The 21,697-nt window shown below is 53.0% G+C and overlaps 1 protein-coding gene across 12 annotated transcripts in view; it reads right to left on the bottom strand.

Moving 5' to 3' along the window:
* The window catches only part of FOXN3 (forkhead box N3), a 432,012-nt gene that overhangs the window by 238,142 nt on the left and 172,173 nt on the right, over window positions 1-21,697 (bottom strand). For 9 of the 12 annotated variants that reach the window (XM_061156461.1, XM_061156457.1, XM_061156468.1 and 6 more), the window contains one exon: window positions 15,976-16,532. In XM_061156461.1, coding sequence (XP_061012444.1) covers window positions 15,976-16,518 — 543 coding nt within the window. In that variant the 5' untranslated portion in view covers window positions 16,519-16,532. Of the gene's footprint in view, window positions 1-15,975; window positions 16,533-20,472; window positions 20,554-21,251; window positions 21,340-21,513; window positions 21,650-21,697 lie in introns of those variants that run through there. The other 3 variants (XM_061156464.1, XM_061156467.1, XM_061156462.1) reach the window with 3 other exon arrangements.

Genomic DNA, 21,697 nt, shown 5'->3' with positions numbered 1-21,697 from the left:
CTACAGCGCTGTGGATTAATGAGCCCGCTGGCAGCCCTGTGTAAATGGACTTGGGGATGGGAGGTGGGAAGGGACCAGGGGCTCCGGCACGACCCGGCAAACAATAAAGATGAGCGGCTGGGGTTACAGAAGAAGGGGTGTCAGACGCGTGCAGCTGACGGGGTATGGAGCTGAGAAAGGGAGGTGTCAGGGACGTCTCAGAAACAGAGGGCCCTGAGATTCGCAGAAGGACTGGAACATCGGAACAGTGGGAGGTATCAGGGTGTCCCCGAGGACAGGGTGTCCCCCAGGGACTGGCGTGCTGCAGTGCATGGGGTCACAAACAGACCGAGCGACTGAACTGACTGACTGACCCAAGAACCCAGGCTCACAGCTCTGTGTCCCCCACAGCGTCGAGCACAATTCCCTCCACATTCCAAGAACTCAAGGTGGCTATACGAACAAAGGGATAAAATAAATCACCTATGTCAGGAGTCCCCAACTCTGGGATTTAATGCCTGATGATCTGAAGTAGCGCTGATGCAATAAGAATCAAAATAAAATGCACCATAAATGTAACCCACTTGAATCATCCCGAAACCACCCCCCCCACTCCAATCCGTGGAAAAACTGTCTTCCACGAAACCGGTCCTTAGTGCCAAGAAGGTAACACTAAAGGGTTAATATTGCTGGTTTACTGACAATGCCCAAGGGGAAAAGATGTTATCACTTGAAATTCTAAGAGGGAAAAATCCATCCAGACACCAAAAAATGATGAAACCCACAGAGCAGCACCCGGGTGTGGGTCACTCACTCCATTCCTCTATAGACTCTATGAATTCCGTCACGGGCAAGTCACTCGTAGGAAGTGATGACACCAACGTGCAAAGGCAATGGTCAGCAAAAACAGAATCATTAAATAAAAATAAGAGCAAAACACTTAAAACGAAAAATAAGCTGGAGACTGTTTGATTTGTTTGTTTACAAATCCGGTCCAAGCTAGTTAAATCTATGGAAAGTTGGTCAGTGCTGGCCATGGTCTTTTTCTCCACAAATTTCCAGGCAGCAGGAAGTTCTGCTACGGAGGACAGGGCTGCGGCAAAAACCTTGAAGGCAAGAATGACTTGCCTCCTGCTTTGTAGGCTCTCCTGGTGGTTTCCCTGGTGGCTCAGAGGTAAGGCCTCTGCCTGCAAAGTGGGAGACCTGGGTTTGATCCCTGGGTCAGGAAGATCCCCGGGAGAAGGAAATGGCAACCCACTCCAGTACTCTTGCCTGGAAAATTCTGTGGGCTACAATCCATGGGGTCACAAAGAGTAGGACATGACTGAGTGACTTCACTTTCATTTTTTAATTTTCGTATATGCCGTGAGTTTCCTCAGAAATGTCTAAGGGCTGCCCCCTGCCTTGTAAGAGAAGTCTAGACTTCTCAGCATGGCATTCAACAGCCAACGTTCAGCTCAACTAAAACCTTGCAAACCTCTTTCTTACAGGAGCCCCCTGCTTCAGCCAACTGGGGTAAAGGAAAGCAGAAATCCCAGATCTTGGTTAAACATCTGGCTGGGTCACTTAGCAAGCTGATGAATTTCTTTGAGCCTCAGTCTCCCCACTTGTAAAGCGAACACAATATCTGCTGTACCACTGTTGGAAAGCTACACGCTCATGGATACAAATGCCTCACACAATCACAAACAACTCCCAACAAGACGGGTGAACATGTCAGTTCCCAGTTTCAAACCCAGTCTTCCACCATATGCATTCCCACCCCCACGTCCAAGTTAACCCTAATCACTCCAGTGACCTCCTCTCTCCCTGTCACCAGCCAGAGCCCTGGCCACCCAGCTAATGAAATCCCCTCTCCTCTCCAGGATTTCTCCCACGGCTCTGCTAACCCCCAGGGATCCTTTTCCCCTTTGGATTCCCAAACCATGCCATTCTGGCCATTGGACAATCAGTCCCTTGGCAGTTGGCAAACGATAATTCCCTGGTCTCTTTTTACCTCTGCCCAGTCTATTCCACCAGAGTTTCATCATCTCCAGTCCCTGGCAGGAAGTAATTACATTTTTTCCCCATTTTGAACAATCTCAACGTGATGACAGGAGCAGTACATGATGGTCATTAGCAAGACCCATTACCCCATCTCTTGTTCTTGAAAATCAAGACAACCTGTGTTGGATACCCGACATTTACTCCTGTCTGTAACTGGAGGCTAGAGTTCATCATTTTTAGTTACCACTCAACCCTGTGATTACAAGCAATTTGAGGGTGGCTGGCAGGAAGCAGCAGCCATCAAGGAACACTGTTACTGTGAGAATCACCAGCCCCAAATCTATGGAAACAAAATTCGAGAAAGATGAACTCATCACAGAGACCCTAACGAAGGGAGGCACAAGATGGTACCCAAGTTCTGTGGTATGAGAGTCTGTTATCCAGGAGAGAGATGCTGAGAGGACACACAGGAAAGCAGAACTCACGGAGGACTCCAAGGTTACTCATTGTTTTCCTCTGTATTATTAAAATGTTCCTGGGATTTTCCTGGCGGTCCCCTGGTTAAGACTTCGCCTTCCAAAGCAGGGAGTTTGCTTTCAGTCCCAGGTTGGGGAGGTAAGATCCCACACACCTTGCAGTCAAAAAAACCAAAACATAAAAAAACAGAAGCAATATTGTAACAAATTCAATGAAGACTTTGAAAACAGTTCACATTAAAAAAAAAAAAAAAAAAATCTTAACAAAAAATTGTTTCCAAAGACCAAAGTCTTTCCAAAAAACTTTTTTGTTGCAGGCACATTTCAAGCCCCAGTCCAAGCCCACTCCTCATTCCAGATTAACGGATGGCCCCAACTGCTGTCTTGACCTGGGGGAACCTGCCCCTGCTGGGACCAGGACCGACCCTGTCTGATGGAGGGAGCACGGGCCTGTGTGTCTGAAATAATGACAGGCACTGCGCGGGGGTGGTGAAGCCGGCTCCGCGGGGCACTGGGGCCATCACATCACAAGGGCCAAGCACGTCAGCACCGCCTCGGCGAGCCGGTGGTGTGAAGACGCGGAGTCAAGGGCCACAGGGAGGAAGCCAAGCTGATGAGGAGACCGCACAGACGGAAGGAGTGGCGTGAATCGCCACGGACCCTAGACGTGCTTTATCGCCCGTCCCCACCGGTCCAGGGAACTGCTGCTGAGGACTTGGGCCGAGCATCCTTTTCTTAAGGCAGCTTGGGTGCCCTTCTTTTCCTTGCACCCAAATGTACCCTGATGAGGACATTCTCCTTTAAGTGAAGCTAAATAAATTCCACCAGGAGATCTCTCTTAGAATCTATTTCGACTGACAGCAGCTACTTCTGCCTGATTTATTACCTTGGTAAGCCCTTCCTTCTGCAAGCCGGAAGGGCAGCGATCTCTTCTAAAGCAAGGCTGATTTTACACTGGCGGGGCCGGCACAGGCGGCCCGACGTTACAGGGCTCCGCACCACGCGTCGAGACCCGTCTGGTCGGCCTGTCCATCCCCTGAGAGCAGTGGAGCCTCCACACCAGCAACTCCGTGGCTGAAGCAACGCTTACTTTCCAGATCCACTGCAAATCTCGTTGCTTGGAGACACATATACAAGAAAAACCCCTCTCCCGAGCTTGGGACCAGAGAGCAGGGAACTCACAGAAGTCATGGTTAGGTATAGGGGTGGTGGGTTAGCGGCTAAGACATGTCTGACTCTTGCGACCCCATGGACAGAGGAGCCTGGCGGTAGCCCAGCCCCTCTGTCCACGCCAGGCTCCTCTGTCCGTGGGATTCTCCAGGCAAGAACACTGGAGTGGGCTGCCATTTCCTCCTCCAGGGGATCTTCCCGACCCAGGGATGGAACCCGAGTCTCCTTATCTCCTGCAATGGTACGCAGATTCTTCACCACTGAGCCGCCTGGTCAGGGGGCTCTATTAAAAGGAATGTTCACTGGAGTGCATTTCTCTCATCAAATCAGAGATGTCCCTGGCCCCAAGCGCATTTGGAAGTTATATTCTCTTCTGCCTGTAAAACTGCATGCAGTAACTACCATAACGACAGATAAGTTATTTTTTAAATAAGTCTGAACTTTTCCCTCTAAATATAAACCTCTTTTGTTTTTTATTCACCAGGCTGAATATACCCCCAAATGAATTCCCTAGTCAAACACTAATGGAAATAAAATTTCCAACAGAACTAAAATAGAGGCTTGATTTCAGCTCCTCTCTAAAGGAGAGGTAATCCAGAAATCCTCTTTAGTTTTCACCAAATGAGCGCTAATGCGTCCCAGATTTATACCTTGACTCCGACTTCTCCAGCGAGCTTGAAACTCACGTTATCAAACTTCTGACTTGAGAGCTCCACCTAGATGTTCAAAAGCCATCTCAAATTCATCATGGTCAAAACAGTGTTTCTGGCTCCAGCCATGCCGCCCACTTCCCAAGCCACGTTTGCACTCAGGCTTTCACTGGCACACCCCACTGCTGGTCCAAGTCAGCATCACTTCCATCACCTCTAACCTGCACCAGAGAACAAGCCCCAAGCAGACGCTCCCGGCCCTGTCCCTTTAAACACTTGATCCCCACTCCCTGACATACCTCCTACAGGCCTTCTTTCAGGCCCATGGACATTTCAAGCCGCTGCCAGGGCCTTTGCATGTGCTGTTCTCTCTCCAAGGCTCTCTTGCCTGCATCTCTCCTGCTACTCAAGGCTGGCCCAGTCAGCTGCCGTGGGAAGCCTCTGCTCTCCTCCCCACCCCCTCTAGGCCATTCTCCCGTTTGTCTTCGCTGCAGGTATCATCATTACCTACGTGTGTCCACGTATGGATCTACTGTTACACACAGCCCTCCCTGTCACCCTGTCTGCCCCCACCATGTGGGTGAGCCAGGAGAAATACGAGGGACGATGCATCACAGGTCATCACTGTATCCCCGGGACCCAGAATGGCACCTGGCACGTCAAGAACATGTACTGCATGACTGAACTCTGCTGAAAATACTTCTGAGATGACTGACGCTACTTCTCTTTCTGCGTTGCTGTTGTTTAGTCGCTAAGACGTGTTCAACTCTTCTGTGACCCCATGGACAGCAGCCCGCCAGGCTCATCTGTCCAAGGAATTTCCCAGCAAGAATACGGGAGTGGGTTGCTGTTTCCTTCTCCAGGGGGATCTTCCTGACCCAAGGATCAAATTTGCATCTCCTACATTGGCAGGTGGATTCTTTACCACTGAGCTACCAGGGAAGCCCTGTTTGGAAATGCAATCTAATTCTCACTTTGCAGAGTAAGGCTTCCATAATGTCTCAGAACTGTGGCTGTAAATGCAATTTCTCACTTTACATGACTGCGCCTGGGGAAGATTCTAGAAGGAATACAGCATTCTATGGAGCACTCCAGGTGTCCTGAGAGAGACTCTGCACCCCAGCTCTGAGCCACGCTGCTGGCCCTCTAATGCCAGGAGACTGGATGTGCTTCTTTTCTGCTTCCACAACAACCACGACTGGAGCCAGAGCTCACATGACTTGGTCTTTTCTTCTGAACACAAAGTACGTGTGTCTGAGTGCTCCGCTAGCTGTTTCCTGACACCAGTGAAGCCACTTATGGGCCCGTCCCCTGAGGGTGACAGTCACCACTCTGTATGAGACCCTATGCAGAGCTCCAGTGAAGGCAACACTCACCTCTAACGCACCGGCCCCAGAGGGGGCCCGACACGCCCCATGGGGACGCAAGGGAAAGAAGGAGGGGGAACTGGAGACCCTCTCCCCCGAGAAGCAGCGCAGTCACTCTGCCCGTGTTTACTGGTCTCCTGCCAAGTTCACAAGCAAAAGTACTCAAACGGCGCCACAACACACGCACGCACACACACACACACACACACACACACATCAAAGAATTCCTCTTTTTGAAACTGTCGGTAACCTCGCATACCAAACCAACGAGCTCTCATCAAAAGAACTACTTTACCCCCTCCCTATCTTCAACCATGTATTTCTCCTGCTTTTCTTCTTATCACACCTGGCACATGACTGCATCTTCACCTCTATCAAGCTGTCGCTTCTGAAGATGTTAAATGCAATTTAACTAGAATATCTGGAAGCAAAACCCCGATAAACGGAATGTCTGAAAAACGGGTCATAATCTCCGCTTTACTTACGTTGCTAGAACAATTTAACGTTTCCCTTTAGCACCCTACCTCCTCCACCAATTCTTCATACTTATTTACATAACCTTTCTGATCACCCATTTCTTTCCTCTTCTCTGACACTGTTCCAACACATCCCTTAGGCCCAGCAACATTCTTCTCCGAGACCGTTCGGACCTCTGTGACAGAAAATCTCATGCTTGCTTAGTAACAGACTCAGCATTTTCCTTGCGATAGCAATGGCCTCGGCTAAAAGACTACAGCCATCTTTGCTGCCAACAGGGTTCATGTGGCCAGGAGCTAGCCAACAAGATGAAAGCAGAGTGTGTGTGTGTGTGTGTTGGGGGCGGGGGGCGGGGGGGGGGGGGGGATGATTGTTTCTGAAAAGCTCCTTAAAATTAGCAACTCAGTAGGACTCCCTTTTGTCTCCCTGCATACCCTTTTCTGCTTCCTGAAAGAACAAGCTAGCAGAAGCCATTTAGACCATGAGAAGATGTGACACCAGAAACATGCAGTGTACCAAGAACAGCAGAAGAGAAAGCTGGATGGAAGGTAGGTTTGTCTAATTCCTCAAGACCTGCTTTATGTGGCAAAGCATGCACTTCTAGCTCGTTCAATTCACCAGTTTTTGGAGTTCCTGTTTATGATTAGTTCAGTTTAGTCGCTCAGTCGTGTCTGACTCTTTGCGACCCCATGGACTGCAGCATGCCAGGCTTCCCTGTCCATCACCAACTCATGGCCATCGAGTGGGTGATGCCATCCAACTATCTCATCCTCTGTCGTCCCCTTCTCCTCATGCCCTCAATCTTTCCCAGCATCAGGGTCTTTTCCAATGAGTCAGCTCTTCCCATCAGGTGGCCAAAGTAATGGAGCTTCAGCTTCAGCATCAGTCCTTCAAATGAACACTCAGGACTGATTTCTTTTAGGACAGACTGGTTGTATCTCCTTGCAGTCCAAGGGACTCTCAAGAGTCCTCTCCAACACCACAGTTCAAAAGCATCAATTCTTCAGCGCTCAGCTTTCTTTATAGTCCACCTCTCACATCCACACATGACTGCTGAAAAACCATAGCTTTGATTAGACGGACCTTTTTTGGCAAAGTAATGTCTCTGCTTTTTAATAGGCTATCTAGGTTGGTCATAGCTTTTCTGCCAAGGAGCAAGCGTCTTTTAATAGAAACAGTCAAACCTCCACCTAACTAATCTATCCTTGGCGGTCTCATGTCCATTCAAGCTTGTTAACAATTTATTCAAGTGTCCCACCCCCAGAAGGAATATTCAAAACGCGCCCATTCCTACTTTTACCTCGGCTCCAAGCGCCCTCTCTGGGGAAGGGAAGTCCCCCTGACCGTCCTCACTTATGGAGCTGGCGCTCTTCTCATCCTGCGATGGTCTACACTTGTTTAAATCTGTGTTTGTACAACGTCTCCTATTTCACTGGAATGTAAACTTCTAAAACGCAAAAACCAAATCTTAGCTTTTATTTTAACCTTTGATATTACCAAATAATGCTACTGAACAAATAAGTAAAAAGTGCTCAGAGTCCCTGAAATCACAGGCAATGAGACACTGACGTTCTACTAAGGCAGAGGCATTCCACAGGAGTGTCAGGAGTGAATTTCAACTGTCTGAACACTCTGAAGCCAGAAAGTGAAAGTATTAATCACTCAGCTGTGTCTGACTCTCTTTGACCCCATGGGCAGCAGCCCGCGAGGCTCCTCTGTCCACGGGGATTCTCATTCTCCAGGCAAGAATACTGCAGGGGGTTGCCATTCCCTTCTCCAGGGGATCCTCCCAGCCCAGGGACTGAACCTGGGTCTCCTGCAGTGCAGGCAGATTCTTTACTGTCTGAGCCACCGGGGAAGCCCCTTGAAGCCAGTGTTAAAGCAAATGCAGCCAGGGGATAACTCTTACTCGGCTGGGAACCTCCCTGGCCTAGTGGTTAAAAATCTACTTTCCAAAGAAGGGGACGTGCGTTCGATTCCTGGCCAGGGAACTAAGATCCCACACGCCGTGGAGCCATGAAGCCCAAACCAGCCAGCCTGCCGCAATGAACAACAGAGGAGGGAGGGAAGAAAGGGAACGAAACATGACAGGACGAAGAGGAAGAGAGAAAAATCCTCCGGGCGGCTGGACATGTTCACTGAGAGGAACAACAAGCAAGTTACCAGCGACAGGGGCGGAGAACAAGAATTAAACACTTCAAGGGGGCCACATGGCTGAAATCCACAAACAAAAGATCAGCCTATAAACACAGTATCATCAAAATGAACATCATATCAACCTTTAAATGCATATGTGTATATATACACATGTCTTCATCATCATCTGTTTCAACCACAAAAATGTCCATTGAGAAGAAGGGGGGATTTTCTAAAAAAATCTAAAACCTGTCACCACATTGCTAAAGCTTCAGAGCATTAAGACGTTCAAAGGCTCTGCGAGGGGGAATGACTTAATCCCAACAACCCATCACTAAAAGCAAAACACACGACTTTCCAAGAGGAGACTGGTGTGCCAAATTCCTATACTGTTTAGCGCAGAGAATTATCCCGCGGCTAAAGTGATTTCAGAGGGAACTCCTGGAGCCTCTTCAGCTCAACAGGGGAGGTTCTGAGAATAGTCTCTCGCTGGTTGCATATCCAGGTAGTCCATCAAGGAAGAAGTATCTCACAGACTTACCTGGGTACCACCAAGCTCTACCTAAAAGAATGCAAAACAATACTGAAAATGAAAGTCGCTCAGTCCTCTTCATCTCTTTGCCACCCCATGGACTATACGGTCCATGGAGTTCTCCAGGCCAGAATACTAGAGTGAGTACCCTTTCCCTTCTCCAGGGGATCTTCCCAACCCAGGGGAGGAACCCAGGTCTCCCGCATTGCAGGTGGATTCTTTACCAGCTAAGCCACCAGGAGAGCCCAAGATTACTGCAGTGGGTAGCCTATCCCTCCTCCAGCGGATCTTCCCAACCCAACGATTGAACCAGGGTCTCCTGCATTGCAATACTAGACAGATGCATTAATGGGATCCTCAGATCCAGAAGAACCAAGCTTTCCAGAACACCTGTAGGGACCCTCACCAAGGTCAGTAGCAGAGGAATCACTAGGGCACTAGAGAAGCAGGGTCCTCTTGAAACGGACGGGCCAGAAGAGCGAAGATACGAGAAACAGGAAACAGAGCAAGGAGAGGAGAAGCGCACACAGGAAGAATGGCCTCTGCCGGGGCGCTCGGTGAGCACGGAGGACGCCTGCAGATGGGCCCGCCCGACCGAGAAGGCTCTCCAGGCCGGGGCCACTCACCCAACCCGGTACCCTGCTAGCACTTAGCACAGGAAGAACAGCTGGTTCTGAACACAGCAGGCGCTCTCAAAGTCTGCTGAATGAACGAGTGAGGCAAGAGGAAGACAACAGAAACGGCCCCCAGCCAAGCCACCTCTACCTGGAAGAATCGGGGCGGGGGGTCGGTGGAGCAGGGTCCGGACGGAACAGATGGGCAGGACTGAAAGCGCAGCGTGGCGGGGAGGCAGGACACAGATCTGTGGGCCTCCCTGAGGAGGCTGGTATGAAGTGCTTTCTATTCCAGGGACTGTGACACGGGAGGATGTTTACTTCAGGCCCCCCGGAGACCCCGGTAATGTCCCAACCTTCCAAGGCAACACAGCGTACAGTGCGGACCATGGAAAACAGCCTGCCAGGCAGCAGGCACTGGTGAGAAAGAGGCCGTGTTCCTGCTCTACGCAGGGCGGCCCCAGCTCAGAGGTAAACAGGACTGTCGCCTGCCCTGACGACCACAGAAGAGTCTTTTACACCTCATCTCATTTTTGCATGTCCCACCACGCAACACTACCCCCAATTTTTAGTAATGTACTCAACAAGACTGAACTGCAGAGTTTATCAAAAAGCATCATTTACCACCAACCTCCCCCCTGCCCCCGACAAAATAGTAACCGTGGTAGTTAAGGCCCTTCTTCTTCCTAAAATGACCATCACGGGTGTGGTGGCACCGTCATGGGGAGAGGAAATGCTCTTGATTCTGCAGCTGTACCCCCGAGGGGAGCGAATAAGAGCAACTGTGATACAGGGGTGCTGCTATGTGAGGGGCGCTCTGCGTCGGAGGGGCTGCACTTTCAAAACTGCTTCTGAGAAAGAAATTTCATCCACCAGGATGGAAAAGCGAACATCAAGGGGGCTGGGAACTGGAGGGAGAATTTGCATAAACACAGGGATAAGGAACTGTGAACTTTGGCCAGACCTCTGTGGAGGGGACCTGGGAGGCAGGGGGCCTGGGAGAGGACCTGGACGCAAGGAGCTGGGAGGGCCGCGCACCATATGCTTCGTGCAAACTCAACGCCTTTCCAGCTGCTTAAAGGTCGGCCCCGTTTCAAAGCACAAAAACCTTCTCTATATTTATCTTCCTCTACCCTGTACCCCCAGAGTAAATTCCGGGTGTATTGAGTTATTTTAGTTCCTCTATAACTGGTGTTCATAGCATACTTTTAGGAAGCACCCCGAGATCAATGACCAGCCTCTATACTGAGGAAGCGTGGTCCAGCACTGGGGCTAAGGTCAGCGCATGTCCTTCAGAGCTGGAGGGAATTAGCGTGAATTCCTGCTCTGCTGCTTGCTAGCTGTGTGACCTCTGGCAAGTCCCTTAACCACTCTGAGCTTAATCACCATCTATTTTAAGAATGAAATTAGGGCCTACCTCATAGGGTTGTAGTGAGGAAGAAATAAGCTATTGGGAAAGCACAAATAAAGTGTTCTCTAAGTCCATTACTGTTATTACAAAACACGCGTGGTTCTTCACCTTTCCAGGGTCAGGAGTCCCACTAAGAACCAAAAAACTGATCAAACAAAATCTTGAAATCTTCTACGAAAATGCATAGTCACATGACATGCTATCAACAATTTCAGGCTGTCTGCAAAGCCTCTGACATTCAAAGACCCCAGGTTAAGAAGCCCCAAGTAACAATAAAGTTCTGCTTCTATAGCTGAGGAAACTAAGGTTCAGGCAGCCATGTACTTCCAGCATCAAAATGTGAAGCTGTCTTGGCTTCCAATCGAGGCCTCTTTCAACCAAGACAAGCTGCTTATATTTATAAGCTAAAACTGTACTTAAAGCTCTGAATATAATAGACATACTTCTGTACACTGGTTCCCTTATAAACCCTCTTATGACAACAGTATGTTTTGTTAAACTGGAAAGTCAAGAAAAAGCACAGAAATAGCAACACGCACACCTGAGCCACTATAATCCAGTTTATAAAAAAATAAAAAACTGTGCTCTATGTCTCATTTACAAATACTCAGAGAAGTTAGCACACACCAGTCTTGTGGTTCCAACTAGATCTGTGGTTAGGAAATTCAAAACGCAATCCCAGACTCTGGACCTCTGTCCTGACTGATCTGGGCAAAGGCTACCCGCGGATGAGCCCTCGAGATGAAAGGCTGAAGGGGACTCTGCAGAGGAGAGTGCAGCCAACCCTACGTGAACCCGCAGTTCAAGCTCAGCGCCCCCAGGCGTGGGTCAACCCGCCTCCCTGACGTGAGGAGGCACGAGACGCGGCCATAAAGTACTCCCGGGGGCCAAACAAGCCAGAAAGGGATCTAGCCTTTTGGCACGTACTTCCATTTCACAGGGGAGACATACAAGGGGACGGAGGAACAAGCTTAATGAAACCCCAGTGAAGCAGACATATTATGCAGAGGGGTCAATTTGACAAGGAAGGGGCCGGGCGTCTGCCGCGGATGAAAACAGGTTGAAGCACCAGAGCCCAATGCAGCGCTTAAACGACGTCTGGATCCTGATTCAAACAAACATTTTGTAAACCATCAAGAATATCTGAACAACAGACCTGGCATCTGGTGATGCCAAAGAACTGTTCATTTTGTTAGAGGTGACACTGGCATTGTGGTTATGGAAACGACTCCTAAACACACTAAAACGTGTCGGAATAAAATGACACAAGGGATAGGATTTGCTTCAAATTACTTAAGAACAGAAAGACAAAAATGTACTGAGTCTGGTGTGGCCAGTGGTGATGATGGTTACAGAGTCACTACACTGTTCTCTGTACTGTACATGTCTGATAATGTTCCATGATGGGGGAGAAAGAAAAAAAAAAAAAAAAACCTCTATCTTTCAAATTCCAATCAGAAATAAAACGGGAAAAAAAATACTATTCACACCTAACTTACTCATTCATGAGAATATGTTCTTGATCAAATCTCTGCATTGGAAAGAACCCGAAAGGGCATCTGATTCAAGGATTCCCAAATCTGGATGAAATCAGAAATATGAAGCTTATTAAGAATTTTGGTTTTCCCCAGCCACCTTAATCCTGCTGAAACAGAGTCTCTGCTGCTGAATCAGGAGAAGTGGTGGGTGTGTAAGAGCCACAGGTGACTCCGGAGCGTTTCAGGGAGTCCCCTCTCCAGCCCCAGTCAAGCAGCTGTGCCGCAGAGACAAGGCCCCCAGGCCCCCAGAGACAAGGATCACACCGGATTCTGCACGCTCACACTTGTGCGTCTTGGCCTACGTGTGATCCTGCACTTTAAACAAGCGAACAGAAGTGGGATGGCTGACCCTGCGCACACAAACGCAAGGCTTCCACCTGCCCCCCGCCATCCTTCTCACCAGCATTCAGGCACCCGTGTAACCACTGGGCTGCAGTGGAACCTCAGCGCGGGAGCTACATCCAAGTAAAATCCCCTGGGGAAAAACAAGCTTACCTGAGAGCCTGAGGGGCTTTCACCAGGCAGAGCGTGGGGAACACACCTTTCCCTGACTCACTCGCAAGCGAAGGGGCTGGGACCAGTGCCTGAGGGCACCCGGGAGCCTGCCCCTCACCAGGCAGCCTCCAGCTGGCCCCTGGGGAACCAGAGGGAAGCGGAGAGAGGCGGGGAGCTCACACCCCTACTCTGTTCTTGCAGCATCAGCAACACTGGGAACAAGCTCCTGACCACAGAACCGACTGGCATCTCATTGGAAGCATGTCGGTACAGGTCCGGCCAGCCGGGGAGCACCGACTCTGCGTTTCACAGGATTAACCACCTCCAAGCCCTCGAAACCGTTCCCTTTCAACAGGCGCTGCGTGTGCCATGACAGCCGTCACCCCGGGCAAACCGGGCTCCCAGAGCAGCGTGGGGGTGCCGGGTGGGGTGCTGGGCGGAGCCGTCGGACACCCGCTTGTCACGCCCCAGGCTGGTGAACGGTAACTCCCAAGTGCCTCCGCTCGCCGTGGAGCTGGTCTTGTTGAACATTTCAGAGTGTGCATTTGCTAAATTACTTTCATGTGGCCCGGCGTGAGAGCAAACACGCCAAGCCATGCGTGCGGTAACGCGCAGAATCGTTTCACACCAGACTAAAAGCCCCGGTCGTCACGGCAGCAGGGATGTGCGACCCTGGCAGCTCTGTCTCCTCTGCCTTCTGACCCTGTGGTTGCTCCTCCGTGCCGCGTGCTCAGTCGCTTCGGTTGTGTCCGACTCTGCAACCCCAAGGACCGTAGCCCGCCAGGCTCCTCTGTCCATGCGATTCTCCAGGCGAGAATACAGGAGTGGTTTGCCTTGCCCTCCTCCCGGGGGTCTTCCCCACCCAGGGATCACACCTGCGTCTCTTATGTCTCTGCACTGCAGGAGGCTACCTTACCACTAGCGCCACCTGGGATGTGGAATTGCTTGTCCAGACCTTCCCTTTCCAGAGGACCCACCTGTATGGAAGCTTTTAAGGTTACGGACTTAGCTCTTTATAGGGAAACAGCGAGTTTTCTCTAAGTTCAAGGAACGATCAGGAAACACTCAGCAGAGTCGAGTCCAGAGGTCAGTCTCCTGACGGCCCTTCTGGGATAAGGACCGGAGGAGAGTGTGACGGACTCCTGGGGACAGCGGCAGCATCCCGTGACGGTTACAGTTACGGGATGAGGACCTGTGAGGGCAGGGCCGGGGCGCTCAGGCGTGTTCACTCCTGCACACTGGACGAGGTGCCACCTGCTCCCGGGTCAGCAGCAAAGCTCCTCAGCGTCCACAGCTTCCTTCTCCTAGGCAACGCGCTCCTCAGGCCCTGCACGCCACCCCACCCCACCTTCAGCACAGACGCTGGGTGAACAGCACCTGCTGGCAAGCACGCCCAGGGGCAGCAGGGAGAAACGGGGCTTCAGCCCGCCAGCCGCAGACTTGGGCAAGTAGAATCTTCCCAGGCTCAAGATCCTACTAGAAGCACAAACCTGTTCCCGGAGACGGAAGAAACGAAAGGCCCCACCCTGTGCAGCTGGCTGAGCCCACACGAGAGTGGGCCTGAGCCTGAACCTGAATTTCAAAAAGAGTGGAAGTCAGGGACTTCTCTGATGGCGCACTGGCTAAGACTCCGAGCTCCCAAGGCGGGGGCCTGGGTTCGATCCCCGGTCAGGATCCCTGTAGCCAAGACCCGGTGCAGCCAAATAAATATTAAAAAAAGGAAAGCAAATCACCCGCTGCACACTGCAGCACCACTAGCATAGGAGCCAAAGCTGGAGGACACGGCAGCGTGAAAACTGGGTGGAGTGGCTTTCCGCCAAGTTATCTTAGCCGTGGCCACGTTACTTTTCGGGCTTCCCAGGTGGCACTAGTGGCAAAGAACTCACCTGCCAAAGCGAGAGATGCAGGTTCGATCCCTGGGTCGGGAAGATCCCCTGGAAGAGGACATGGCAACCCACTCCAGCATTCTTGCCTGGAGAATCCCATGGTCAGAGAATCCTGGCAGGCTACAGTCCACAGGGTTTCACAGAGTCAGACACGACTGAAGTGACTAAGCACGCACACGTTACTTTTCAGAACTTCAAGCTAGGTCACCATTTTCCTAATAGCCCACCTTCTTTCTGCTGCTAAGTCACTTCAGTCGTGTCCGACTCTGTGTGACCCCACAGACGGCAGCCCACCAGGCTCCCCGTCCCTGGGATTCTCCAGGCAAGAACACTGGAGTGGGTTGCCAGTTCCTTCTCCAATGCATGAAAGTGAAAAGTGAAAGTGAAGTCGCTCAGTCGTGTCTGACTCTTAGCGACCCCATGGACTGCAGCCTCCCAGGCTCCTCCATCCGTGGGATTTTCCAGGCAAGAGTGCTGGAGTGGGCTGCCATTGCCTTCTCCATCTACCTATTATATTCCATACGAGAAAGATGAAGCAAGTTATTAAAACTTCTTTAGCAAATTATGAGGCTCGAGCTTTAAAGGCTTTAAAGCAAAAATTCAACCTTTTAAAAAGCCAGTCTTGAATGAGAACCTAACTCTCAGCCCATTTTTCCACACTGAGAGGGAATTTCAAAGTTGCCAAACACTTTACAGAGCCCAGAATTTCAAGAGAGGCACCTGGGCACTGGGGGTCTTTGTTCTGCAGTATATAAAGATGTTCACGTCATCCGCACAATGTCCACCACTGTATATTTATTCCAGAATCCTAGACCAACGGCCTTTCTCTGAGTTAATATTCAGAAAGAATACAAATGCCACATGTCTCTAGCCCTTGGTGACAAATTTCCTACATATATATATTTACACTCCTCATGGTTCATGGCTGCAATCAGAATACAGACCTTTGTTTGGTCTTGAAAACCAAAGGGACCCACCCACGCTGAAGGATGACCATACTAAGAACCCATCAGGTCTGCAAACCACTGTTTTGTAACCCTGCTCCCAGTGGGAAGCCCTCAAGCCAGCTTCAGAAACACCAAACGCGGGAAAAGGAAGTTCTTGACAACCGCCTGATCGCATGCAACGAGACAGAGTTCTCCGTTTACGCAACGGCCACTTCCACACAACAGATTCACACTCCTGAACATTTTCTGTTCATGGAGAGACATGTTTCACTTCCAAAAGAAAAACCTGAGCTCCAGCCCCCGAGGCTTACCTGACTCCTCTCTTTGTCCACTTTCTTAAAACATTTATTCAAGGACAAATTGTGTCTCACTGAGTTTTTCCACCCAGTAGGTGCGTTTGCAAAATACGGAAAGTGTTCCAAGATCCAGTTGTAGATATCCTTGACGGGCAGGCGCTTGGTGGGAGAGTCCTCGATGGCCATGAATATGAGGCAGCTGAAGGAGTAAGGGGGCTTGCAGTTGGGGTTCTGCCGGGCGTCGTAGGGCACGTCGGAGTGCGCGGGCGACGGCGGCGGCTCGTCGTCCGGGTCCTGGACCGGGCTGACGCTGCGCAGCACCGAGTCCCCGAAGCTCTTCAGCAGGTTCTTGCTCTCGTGCAGCCAGTTCAGGTTGGTCAGCTCCTCATCTTCCATGGCCCCCTCCTCTAGGCGGATGTCGGGCAGGGCGAAGTCCAGGTCATCGTCTTCCTGGAGGGCCTTGGAGAAGCCGCTGCCCCGGTAACACGGACTCAGCCCGCTGGAGACGCTAATTCCTGAGCTTTCCGGCTTCTTGCTGGGAGGCATGACTGGACCCATTTACGTGAAGGCTCCTGAAACACACAAGACAGAGAAGATGAGGGGGGACCCCGCCGGCAGAGAGGCAGCCGCGGCCCCCGCCCCGCCGGCTCGGCGGGCGCCCTGCCCCCCAGAGACACCCCCCTCCCCGGGCCGCCGGGAGCAGCGCGGAGCCGCCCGAGCCGCAGCGCGGGGACGACGGCCCGCGAGGACGAGACCCGGAACGTGCGCGCGCCTTCAGGGGCTCCTGCCTCACGAGAAGAAGGCGAGGGGAAGAGGGGACTGGGAGTCCGTCACACCTAGCGTGGACGAACCACAAGGTCCTGGGGAGCCCCTGGCGTCCGGGGGTAGCGTTCAGCGCGGCCACTCCAGAAGCTACAGGTTCCATCCCCGACTGGGGAACTAAGATCCCTCCAGCTGTGCCGGCAAGGCCCGACTGTATCACAGCACAGGGGAACACTATTCCAACCTGTGATAGACTGTAACGGAAAGGAATGTTAAAACCAGTACATATTAGGTATAAAACCACTCCACCGTACACGAGAAACTAACGCAACACTGTAAGTCAACTATACTGCAATAATTAAAAAAAACCCAAAAAGGGAAATTCCACAAGGCCTTCTTCCCGTTCCATGAAGCCTCTCACCGTGACCCTAGGAAAATCAGTTATTTCCTGCTTGCCTCTGTTTACCTGCTTTACATGAAAATGTACAAAATTCTTTTGAGCCTCACAGTAAAACACCACAAAATAAGTGCGGCCACAACCCAGGTCACTTTGGGTGACAGGTCTTACTATTTGCGTTTCTCAGGGAAAAAAAAATAAAGACACACCTGAAAGGTGAAGGCCCGCTGTTTCAGGTTACGTTCAGCTGTTTCCATGCGAAGACCATCACAACTGCCTGGGAATTAAAACTGGCTATGGTGAGAACCACTTTAGTAGTGTTCTATTTGACTTTTTCTTTTTTTCCACCACAAGTCATGACCTAAAACTGCAACTTTAATAACATTTGGCAAGTCTAAAGAGGGATGCCAAATTATTCTGTGGATTCAAAGTGGAGGAGGAAGCACAGTTAATTTCGTTGGGACACTACACTCTGAACAAAAAAGTGAGCACTGTCAGACACCACGCAAATGAAGAGGAATGTGAAGATGAGCCATCCACTGAAATTAAAATCAGTGCAAAAAAGTCAGGAGAGCAGCCAGGAGCTTTAAGAAAGAAGGCAAATCCAACAAAAACTGCCAAGGAATTCTGTTCTGCTCCTCCCCCATTTTTATCAACAACCTAGCACAGGGGTAAAATATCTGAGGAGGAAAGACAATGCGGGGGGTGGGGGGGGGGTGACCCCAACAGCGACAAAGCACGTTCATCCCTGGAGCACTGAACGTGAGATAGAGAGAATAGGAAGATAAGGAAAGAGGCCTCCCACGCTCCCACAGCGTGCTGGGTGCAAGAAGGGTGTCTGTTTGGTCCTCCACCCCAGCCCTGGGCTTCCCTGGTGCCTCAGACAGTAAAGAATCCACCTGCGATGTGGGAGACCTGGGTTCCATCCCCTGGAGGAGGGCATGGCAACCCACTCCAGTATTTCTGCCTGGAGAGCCCGTGGACAGAGGAGCCTGGTGGGCTACAGCCCACGAGGTCTCAAAAGAGTCAGACACGACTGAGCGACTAAGCACAACCACCCCTGAGTAACATCATGCAGGCTAGAAAAAAAAGAAAAAGAAAAAAAAATGAACACAGCAAAAGCAGAGACGGGATCATTCTATGGCTCCAAAAGTTCACTGACGCCACGCCTAAAATAACTGCCACTTCAGCTGGGGAAGCTCTAGAAAGCATATGTGGGGCACTGAATACCCAAAGGTACCTGAGAACTGGTAGTGCCACCCCCCACACCGCCCACCCCTGGGAGCCGCAGGGTAAGGGGAGGCAAAGGTGGACAAATAGCCTGCAGACAGAAGGCCCTGGGGGTGGGGTGGGTGCTCTCTGGAGCTGCCCTGAAATGTCCAACTGTTAGGAGGGAAAAAATTTTCAGGCACCAAAGTCCCATGGAAGCAGGTAGTTCAGACACTTCCAGTTCATCCACAGGGAATATGTTTTTCATCAAATAGGGAGGCTACTCTGAGTAGTACAGGATACCTATTAAAGAATAATCTAGTGTCTTCAGTTGGGAGGTAAGACAGAGACCAGCCTGATACAGCTTTTACCTTCTTTGTAAACAAATCAGGGCTAGGCTTGTCTGCTCAAAGTTTTCACGGGACTCCCCTCATCAAATAACCTAATTTTCTGATAACAAGGAATATCCACACAGTCGAGTACAAAAGAGGGAAGAAAAAAAAAAAAAAGACCCAGCCGCTGAAGTCAACTTTAGCTCCAGAGGAAAAAAGTTTTACGTCTCCTGAGCTACCAAACAGGAAAATTATATCATGGCTGACAGTAAAGTAATTTAATTGCACTGTTGCTATGACAACGTGCTGCTCTTTCTTTTTAATTTGCTTACTTGTCAGTAGCTTCCCAAACGACCTAACATGCTATTCTCCATGTTTTCTTTTGTTTTAAACAAACACTGCCAGCAATACGCTTTTCTTAGGAGAGCGGCGCTGCCCAGAAGAGAGGGTTCCGGGGCTCAGCACCCCTGGATCGCTCGCGGACTTTGTGTTCCGTGCCCCCGAGGCTGGCCAGCTGTTCAGTGCCCCACCATAAATCCGCATTTTACAGCGACCGCATCAAGAGCTGCTGACCGCTACCGTTCCCAGAAACCACACTGAGTTTTCCATTATGATCTCTAACGACATAATTCGCCAAATCTTTTTTTTTTCCCCCTACTATTTTTTAGAAGGGGCGGTGTGGGGGGGTCAGAGAAAGAATCCAGATCATGTGAGTCTGCAGTTCAGCAAACATTTTCCATCGGCTGCCAGTAAGGCTGCTCGCCGGATCCGCAAATGTCCACCACTGACCTCCTTACAACTTTTCGGTTAGCTATTGGCTACGTTCCGCACACGCACACCCTCCTGCTTGTGACTTGCTGGGTTTCGTTATCCTACCCCCCCCCCCTTTTTTTTCATGGAGAAAATGCTGCAGAAAAGCTCATTCCTTGCCCACTGCCAGAGGGGCTGCAAATAACTGACAAAGGCATGAGTGGCCCAGCTCCGAACAGATGGTCAAAGCGAACTTTAAAAAGTTGAGAAATCACTCCCGTCCGCCCCCCCAAGCGGAGCAGGGCAGTGGCGAGTTTGGGGTGTGCGGTAACCGCCCCCCCCCCTCCGCGCACGCGCACACGCGCTCTGCTCCCTCGCCGACGGTCCTTGTCAAAAACATTTCCAGGGGACCTGCGGGCGCGGCGATTGGCGGCGGCCCGCGTCCATCAGCGGCGTTGCCGGGCGACGGGGAAACCGCTCCTCGCCCCGCCGGCCCGGCCCTCGGGAGCCCGCATGCCTTCACTGCCGGTCAGACGGCACCAGCCTTTTATCGGCCGCGCCGAGCCCCAGAAACACATCGGGGGAAGCCTGCCGCCCCCCAACTCCTCCAGGGCCCAAGGGGGGATTCAGAGAGGGCCCAGGTGACCAGGACTCGGTCCTCGGGAGATTCTGCCGGTGCCAAGCTTGCACAGTCGGGGGGGCGGGGGAATCTTTGTTAGGAGCCCGTCTCTCTTCTGGGATCTCCCCTTGATCAGCACCCCCAGCCCCGGCCCGTGGCGCCGGGGGTCCCGCCGACACCCCCAAGTCCGTCGCTTCGTTTGTGAAGTCGGGGCACCGGGGAAAACAGCCCGCACGTCGGGGCCAGGAGCCTCTTAGCACCCGGCAACTTCCCCGGGGCTCCGGGGCTCCCGTGTCCCCCGCCGAGCCGGGCCCCCCCCCAACCCCGGGGCCCTAGCCCCCGGGGACTGCGGAGCCCCCGAGTCGGCCGCCTCCGGGACGGCCCCCCGAGCGGAGCGCGCGCGCGCCCCGAGTCGACCCGACCCCGCGCGGGCGCGGACTCACCTGGCCGGAGCGGGGCGCGGGGGCGCGGGGGCGCCGCGGCCCTTCAACGGGAGCCCACAAACTTTGGCGGGCGCGCGGCGGGCATGGCTCGGGGGCCCGGCCGAGGGCGCGCGGGCGCGGCGCTGCGAGCGCGGGGCGGCGGGCGGCGGGGGGCGGCCGCGGGCGCGGGCGGCAGGGGCGCGGGGGTCGCGGCGCGGCATGGGACCTGCGGCCTCCGCCGGGCGCGCCGCGCGTCCTCCCGCCGGCCCGCCGCTCTCCCCGCCCCGTCCCGCCTCCCGCTCGCCTCCGCCGCGGCGAGAAATTGTTTCCACTGCAAACAAAAAAAGGCGACACATGACCAGGCGGGAGGCGGGGGGAGCGGAGGGGAGGGCCGCGCTCAGGGGCGGAGGGAGCGGGAGAGACGGAAAACGTGGGCCGGGCCGCCGGCGGCCGGAGGCGCCGGGCGCGGACCCGCCGGGGCGGCCCCTGCCCGCGCCCCGGGCGCACGGCCGGCCGGGCCCTCCCGCCCCCGGCGCTGCCCCGGCGCACACGGAGCCCGGACCGCGAGCGCAGGCTCCCCGCGAGCCCGCGGGGGTGGAGGCGGCCGGCGCGGCGGGCTCTGCGACCCCAAGCAGCCGCGACCATAGGCGGCGGGGCTGGCGGGGCGCGCGGCCTGTCCCTTCCCTGCGCTTTAGCCACGCGGGCGGGCGGGCGCTGCGCCTCTGGCAACGTGTCGCCGGAACGCTCCTACCCCATCCGCGCGCCTTACATGGCTCGAAAGTAAAAATAAAAAGAATTACGATGCGGGCGAGGCTGGCGAGAGGGAGACGAGATTCCACTGCTCCCCAACTCCGGCGCCCTGGCGGGACTCCCGGGGCCGCCCCGGCCCTCCTCCAGCGGCCGCCCCGTGCCCCCGGGAGGAAGGGCACAAAGGCACCGCCGCCTCCCGCCCAGGGGGCTGCCCCTCGGGGCTGCCCGCCGGCGCCCGGCTGCCCGGGGAGGGAGGGTGGCCATATGGCCATTCCAGGTTACAGAGCCGGAGGCCCGTCCTGAGGGCCAAACCTTGGGGCCTCCGGCGCGTTGTGCCCAACTCCCTGGCCGCCTTCTGAGCCTCCAGCGAAAACAAGGCTCTGCTCCTCCACGTTTAGAGCGCTCGAGAGCCGCAGCGACAGCTGGCAGGGCCGCCTCTCCGAGTCTTCAGGCGCCTCCGAAGGTGGGCCACCCGCCTCTGCAGCCGCGCCAGGCA

This window comes from Dama dama, chromosome 12, assembly GCF_033118175.1.
Source record: "Dama dama isolate Ldn47 chromosome 12, ASM3311817v1, whole genome shotgun sequence".
NCBI lineage: Eukaryota > Metazoa > Chordata > Mammalia > Artiodactyla > Cervidae > Dama > Dama dama.
This window is presented reverse-complemented; position numbering and strand designations above follow the sequence as displayed.